Source organism: Austrofundulus limnaeus, unplaced genomic scaffold (assembly GCF_001266775.1).
Source record: "Austrofundulus limnaeus strain Quisiro unplaced genomic scaffold, Austrofundulus_limnaeus-1.0 Scaffold320, whole genome shotgun sequence".
Lineage (NCBI taxonomy): Eukaryota > Metazoa > Chordata > Actinopteri > Cyprinodontiformes > Rivulidae > Austrofundulus > Austrofundulus limnaeus.
The window spans coordinates 565,235-572,315 of record NW_013952722.1 but is presented as its reverse complement, the minus strand read 5'-3'; the positions used below and the strand labels follow the sequence as shown (position 1 = coordinate 572,315).

Here is a 7,081-nt window from a genome sequence, read left to right as displayed (position 1 = left end):
GTCCCAGACGGAGCAGAGAAGATTAACTAGAATTGAGTGGAGCTGCGTAGGAAGGCGAGGGACAGGCTATTAAAATACATAAGTGAAAATATTTATTCGAGTATAGTACTGCCCCCCAACTTTATGGATGATTTTATGGATTTAATTTTACATACTACACTTGAATAAAAATGTTAAATCATTGCTGAGGCTTTTGACAAATCTAAACAAAGTGCCAGAGAGGACGCAAATCTTAAGCAATTTAACGATGAAAACGATGGAGCTTGACAAGCAGCCGTTCACCCTCGCTAAAGACCGAGGCTTTTATCTCCTTGTTAACCATGGTTTACCGTGCCGAGCTGCTGCTAACTCTGTGTGTCTTCCTGTAAGTATGATGCAGTCATAATGCATTCACACTTTGATTGACAGGTTATCATTTCTGCACTGTTATCTCAGAGGCACTGTTTCAGAATGATAAAAATATTTTAAATGATATACCGGTAATATTAATAATAAAACAAATGCACTTTGAATATAACTTTTGTTAATGAAATATTTGTTTAAATCTGAGATCAGTGTTAAAGGTCTTTTATAATTAATGTGCCTTATTAAAAAAAAAAGGCCATTTGAGAAATTGTTTTGTTTGATAGACTTGTTTGTTAAGTTTATTTTAAATAGTATAATTTACAGTGTCATTTGGTTTTTGTCTTGTTTATTTTTGTTATGATCTTACCCTTTGACTAGTCTTATCTCCTGACATGTTATCGGTTATTATCGGTTATCAGCCATTAGAAGAAGAAAGTTATCGGTATCAGTTATCGTGCGTCCCTAACATATACAGTAAAATATTTTAGAAAATTATAATGTTGCTGTTGGCAAAAGGCTGACATCAAAGCAATATTTTGGCCACTGTAAAGTGGGTCTCTGCTCAAGATTTGATCTGAGCTTAGAGTGAGATTTCGCTGACCACTGTTGCCAACTCCTCAGTAAGAAAAGTCACTATTGGCTGAGCTAAAAGCTGCTAAATGACATCATCACCTAATTTGTTTATTTGGATGTTTGCCAATAATTGTGATCTAGGCTGTAATTAATGTTGAAGAGAAGGTGCTGCTCTGTGAGGCTACAGCAGTAGACTGGTAATAGCTCCACGAGCTAACATCATGTGAGGTCATTGTATTAAATTTAACCTCGTTTTCAAAATACCTGGATTATCCCTACTGAGATTATTTTATCCAGGCTGGACCGAGAGAACCTGTCTACATCAAGTTTGACTTTACTTTTACAAAGAAGCCAGATTAAAAATAGATGAAATAACCATTAACGTGTTTGAGCTTGGCCTACAGAGATTTCAGGGCAAATGATGGAAGTTTCTGACCTGTGTTGGGGAAAAGACGAGGAAGCATTCCTCCGTCTGACCGGCGTGGAGCTCTATGACACTGAGACCTGCTTCTGAAAAAAGCACAGACACCTCCTCACAATCATCATCACTGTCTTATTTTAACCTGAGTTACCAGCTCCAAACAGAGATCTATCAAAGCAAAGACAGTGCTTCACATACTTGTGCAGGGCTGAGAAGGCTGCACAGAGAAGTCCTCGTACTCCGACAAATCGAAGATGACTCGGGCTGCAGCTGAGGAACGATTTGTCAGACTGAACGGAATGACTTGTCGAGAACCAGTGTGGACTCCACTGAACTCAAAGTGGGACTGAAAAGACAATTAACAAGAGTACGGTCTTAAAATGCAACCAGTTTAGTTTCTATAAGTCATTTCGCTAAATAAGTCATGAAAAAGCTGAAAATACTTTTACTTGGTGTTTTTTTAGACCCCAGTCCAGCTGAGAGTATCTGTATGCAAATCARCCACCTGAACATGCCCATAAATATTAAACACCAAACACCTCATGAATGTTGATGCACAGAAACCAGAGCTGAGGAAAGTGGGTCTTTATGGTGAATCACAGCACCAGCTGTGAGAAACGAGACAAAGACCYGTTGTTTACAGAAACTCAGGCTGTTTACGAGCCGGGAAATATTTACGAGCCCTGAACACTAAAAAAAAACAAAACAAAACAAAAAATACCCTTTATGTCGTAACAGATGTGTTACAGCTGGAGAAAAACTGATTCTCTGCCATAACATTTCACTTCACGTTGATCACCAGGCTTGTTAACTTATCAAGACTAAATCCTTTAGGTATTTGAAGTTCTACTTAAACCAAACCATCATGTTTCCACCTCCGTGCTCGACTGTGGGGATGATATTCCTCGGGTTATACTTGGCATTTCTCCTCCTCTAAGCTGRTGTCAGTAAGCTGGATTTTGATCTCATCATCCAAACTTTCTCCAAATCAGTCCGGCCCACGGTGAAATTTATCTGGCCCAGTACTGGCCCACAAAACATACTAATGTTTGGTCTGGATACTGCAAAGAATGACGGCTATTTGGTGGCCCAGATGTGACTTGTCAGGGGTGGTCCATGCATGTGTCAGAACCACATAAACCAAACGATCAATATGAGTTTATCAATGGTTTCAGGCTGAMCCAATGCTGCACAATTCTCTTCTCATGATGAGAGTTTTTTTCTCCACATGCTAACTGTCAGTGGTGCGCATGATTCCATTAATCATTAAACAGCAGATTAACTTTGTCACTAACTTTAAAAACTATTAGCAGAGCAGTTAGCTTCAGTTAAATTAGGTTTTGCTAAMTTTTTGTTTAGCTGTACCCACCATTGCTAATTCTTGTCTTGTATCACTTCTTGATCAACAAAGTTTTCTGAACATAGATCATTACCACACTGATGTCTACATTAGGAGGCTCCACTGATCCAGCCACTCTCAGCTCCATGGACTTCATGTTCTTCAGAGCAATCTGTAACACAGGATTTTACAYAACACCTTTATGGAAATGAAACTTTAATGTGCCTGCAACATTAAATGTTTGTAATAAATATTTTTAGACAATACAATTGATAACATATTGCAAAAGAGAATAATTTAGAATAATAAAATGATTTAATTCTGCTGACATGAACAGTTGTTGAGATTTTCACATGTGAAGTAAGGGGAATGTATGAATGTGAACAGAGCGTTGCTACAACAGCTCAACACAGACTGTAGAGAAGAATCTGATGTTTCTGTAGATTATTTTGAATCAAAAGGAAAAAAATTGTATAGGTCCTCTGGACGGGTTCTTCTTTAATGAAACGTTTTGTCTCTCTTCCAAGAGAGACAAAACGTTTCATTAAAGAAGAACCCGTCCAGAGGACCTATACAATTTTTTTCCTTTTGATTTTTTACCTGGATTACTGAGATGCATCAGGACATTATTTTTGAATCATTACCAGTGAGAGAGGAAGAGTCAGAGATCAAATAATATTGTTTCAATAAACAAAGATCAGGSAGTTTTCTTTGTTAAGAGTTCCCCTTTGATGTCACAATTATGAGACAAAATGGGTAAAATTACGTGTATTATGTCAACTTTCTTAAATATTAAGATGTTTTTTTTTTACTTTTTGTTTTAGAAGGAGATGTATCACAGTGTCACAGGCACTTTAATATCCACTCTTTTCTTTCATCCTCTTTTACCTTGATCTTGGCATCAAATCTGAGGATGCAGTCTGGGTTGAAGTGGACTTTAACGTGCGCCAGTCCACAGCTTGGTACCACACCTTCACACGAACTCACCATCATACCAGGCACAGGGCACACGTCTAGAACCTGCCTCACACAGACATTAATGCTGAGTATCACTATATATATATATATGTACATACATGTATTGAAAATTTATCGTCATCACAATAACAGCCTGTGCAATATGCATATCACAAAAAACTGCATAAACTGCAATAAATGGTTGTCTCAAAGGTGTGCATTTATGAGTTTTGTCACTCAGACAAAATATTTCACCAATCAAATGGAGCCCTTCATGTATTTGACCAATTGGATGGATCTCTTCATATTTTAAAAGAAATCATGATGGAATGTAAATGATTAGTTTTTTTTTTGTTTTTCTGCTCTGAACCCAGGACAGAAAGACATCAACACTACCCACATATATATTTGTTCATTTATCACAAGTCATATCATCATTGCATTAAGCACTGTTATTGTACATTGCAGGTTTTCCTGATAAGGTGCAGCCCTAACCCTTACAGCTGATAAATGTAACAGCAGCTTGATTCAATCTGAGCTCTAGGCCTGCTGATGTTCCAGTTAAGTGAGCAGCAGTGTTATTTATTCTTGYCCTGTTCTGCTCATGAGTTACAATCAGACTGTGACGGTAGTCGCCTAAGGTCATGTGGGGACACAGATCTACATGGTCCATCCATAAAGGGGCTTCCATTCTACACTGGTTGCAGTAGATGTGTGGGAAATGTGAGCGGTGTGGATCCTGTTCAGCTGTGGACCAGGCCCAAGCAGTCCAACAGGTTTATGCTTGAAGGAGGTCTGACCCATGACGGAGGGACAGGTGGTGAGGCGCACACGCAGGATCTGCAGTTCCTGCTATGCCAGTGTGTCTGGGATGCCACCCACATCTCTTAGACTTATGTTTAAAAAAAAACAGGACTTGGGACTTGATGGAGAAGCTTTAGTTGGCAGCACAGGGATAAAATGGTTCTTGTGGTTGGTCACCAGGTTTTCACACATCTCGTGAGATTTTTCCACAGGACTGAGGACAAGAGACCAGTTAAAGGGTCCYGCATACACAATCTCAAACTGTACAGTCAACTACCACATGGCTGTGAGACGTTTGTTGTCGCCCATACCTTTCATAGTTAACCAGAAACACAGATCCAAGCTCTGGGAAGCCCCTCCATCCGCTGTGCATGTCAGACTACAGGGTTTCTTCCAGTTAAAACCTACACTTCAATACTCGCCATTGAACCACAAATCTGTCATGGAAAGAGTGTCATGTTTCAGCAGATGGATTTCTTCATGCATAATGTCTCTGCTGTCTCCATCCATGAGTTTTTGACCATTTGACTCATTAGAAGTGTCTGAAGAGTTGTATAGAAGAACAAACTTTCTGACTGCCTCAGACAACTACACCTCAAAACCATCYGTTGTTTGGACACACAACAGCCAGCTTCTGGAGGCTGAGTAGTTAAAGTAAAATGCCATTATTGCTGTCAGAGTGCTTTTCTGCATAAACATGCACACAAACTTCTGACTAAATCACACATTAAATGGCGTAATGAGACGGGGCGGACAAAACTGTTCTGAGAACAAAATGACACAATTTTCATCATGCAGCTACGTCAGTGAGTTGATTTGCATCTTTCGATGAGGTATGTAGGGTCTAGAAGCCACTCTATGATGTTAATGTGCTCTTCTTTGTTGTCCCTTCGATACAATGAAGTCATCCTGCACCCCCAATGAAAAACAACCCCAGTTTGACTGTGGGGGTGACATCCTTCGGGTCGTACTCAYAATTTCTCTTCCTCCAAATGCAGCAGGTTAAATTGAAGCCAAAGAGCTCCAATTTGCTCTCATCTGACTACAGAACCTTCCCTGGGTCATTCAGAAGTGCACAGACGTGATGTTMAGACGGGTCTGTACGTGTGTCTTCTGCAGCAGGGTCCATCTGCCTTCAGAACTTCAGGGTGGGATCTCACTGGGACTAGTTGGTGAACAGCATGCAAGTGAGTCTTCAAAACGTTTAACACATTTCTCAGCTTCTCCGATTGAGCCACAGAGGCACGCAGTCCTGTTGTTTGAGTTGTTTGAAGCATTTGTTCAACAGCTTCTCTTTCTAAATAATCATTAGAGCCATAGCTCGTCTCAAGAGCTCTACAGCTGTATTTGAACATCAGCACAGGAGTTCTCCTCCAGCAGAAACATGTGAGGAAWATGTCCAGGTCTAAGAATCACAGTAATGAACTAGATTAGTTCCTGAAGGAACTATTGAGTGTCCTGCCACAGAGCATCCATTAAACTTTTTTATTTACCTTTAGTACATGTTAGAGATCACTGTCAGCTACCACCATACCAAATTTCAGGTCWAAATCTGTAAAAATGACTGAATTAAAGTTCAGTTTGTATTCAGTATGCTTCACATTGCCCTCCTTTTGGCAGGACCCAGTTATAGTTATTGTAAATCTGCTCCAAATCATTTCTCCACTGTTATCCTGCAGGTTAAACCAGGGAATCTACAAAGGCTGAGTGCAAAACAAGCCGAGGWGAGTAGGATGTAGTTCTCCAAGCGGTGAGTAAAGGATGATTTTTCAAAAAACTGGAYGCTCAAAAAGCAGCGGCATGACTTGCTTCTCAGTTCATCGCAAAAACACTAAATTCAWTTAGACTAAAGCAGGAAATTTACCTATTTTTGCAATTTTCACATAATTTTGAGTTGCCATTTAATCCCCCAACAGTCACAGCGTTTTGACACACTAACTGTGGACAGGTGGTGTGTTTGTGTGTCTCTGAGTGAACCTGGTAATAGGCGTGGTTCTGTCCTGTGTTGTGTAAGACAGCTGTCCTGGTGGACGTTAGGTTGAGAGGCACAGAATCAAAGACGAGTCGTTTCTCTGGCAGCTGGACGGTGGTGGTTCCAACCTGACAGGAAGACGGCAAGAAAAAAGAAATGATCTCAGTTCCTCATCAAACACAACTTCTGGCTGTAAAACCTAAAAGCACTGAACAAAGTGTAAAGCTTGGTAATGGTAGCATCACGCTGGGGGTCATTTAATAAAGGAATGGAATAATGAATGAGCTAGATGCTTGAAACTTTGACACAGCGGTGGGCACAGCTAACCATGAAGTTAGCTTTGCTGATTGCTAATTCACCAAGTTTAAAAAAAAACAAACAGCGTTGCTCAAGCTAAACTGTTAAACAGGTAAAAACATTAACAAAAACATACCTTTACTTATAACCACTAAMTTAGTTTAAATCAGGAATAAAAGTGTTGGATCTTGTTTGACTGAAGTTCGGTCCRTTAGGGCTGCAGCTGCCCCGCTGCACGCTCTCTCTGCCTTTTTTCCCCTCCTCCCCTCCCGCTGTGCAGGACGTACAGCGGGCTGGTGTGTGGGTGTGTGTGTGTGTGTGTGTGTGTGTGTGTGTGTGTGTGTGTGTGTGTGGGTGTGTGTGTGTGTGTGTG

The 7,081-nt window shown here is 40.3% G+C and overlaps 1 protein-coding gene across 1 annotated transcript in view; it reads right to left on the bottom strand.

The window, feature by feature from the left end:
- LOC106527344 (uncharacterized) overlaps positions 1-7,081 on the bottom strand; it is a 130,155-nt gene that overhangs the window by 95,572 nt on the left and 27,502 nt on the right. Inside the window, exons 17-21 of the mRNA XM_014022186.1 lie at positions 6,417-6,539; positions 3,567-3,698; positions 2,773-2,850; positions 1,538-1,685; positions 1,355-1,428 (exon numbers count right to left, since the gene is read on the bottom strand). Coding sequence (XP_013877640.1) covers positions 1,355-1,428; positions 1,538-1,685; positions 2,773-2,850; positions 3,567-3,698; positions 6,417-6,539 — 555 coding nt within the window. The remainder of the gene's footprint in view (positions 1-1,354; positions 1,429-1,537; positions 1,686-2,772; positions 2,851-3,566; positions 3,699-6,416; positions 6,540-7,081) is intronic.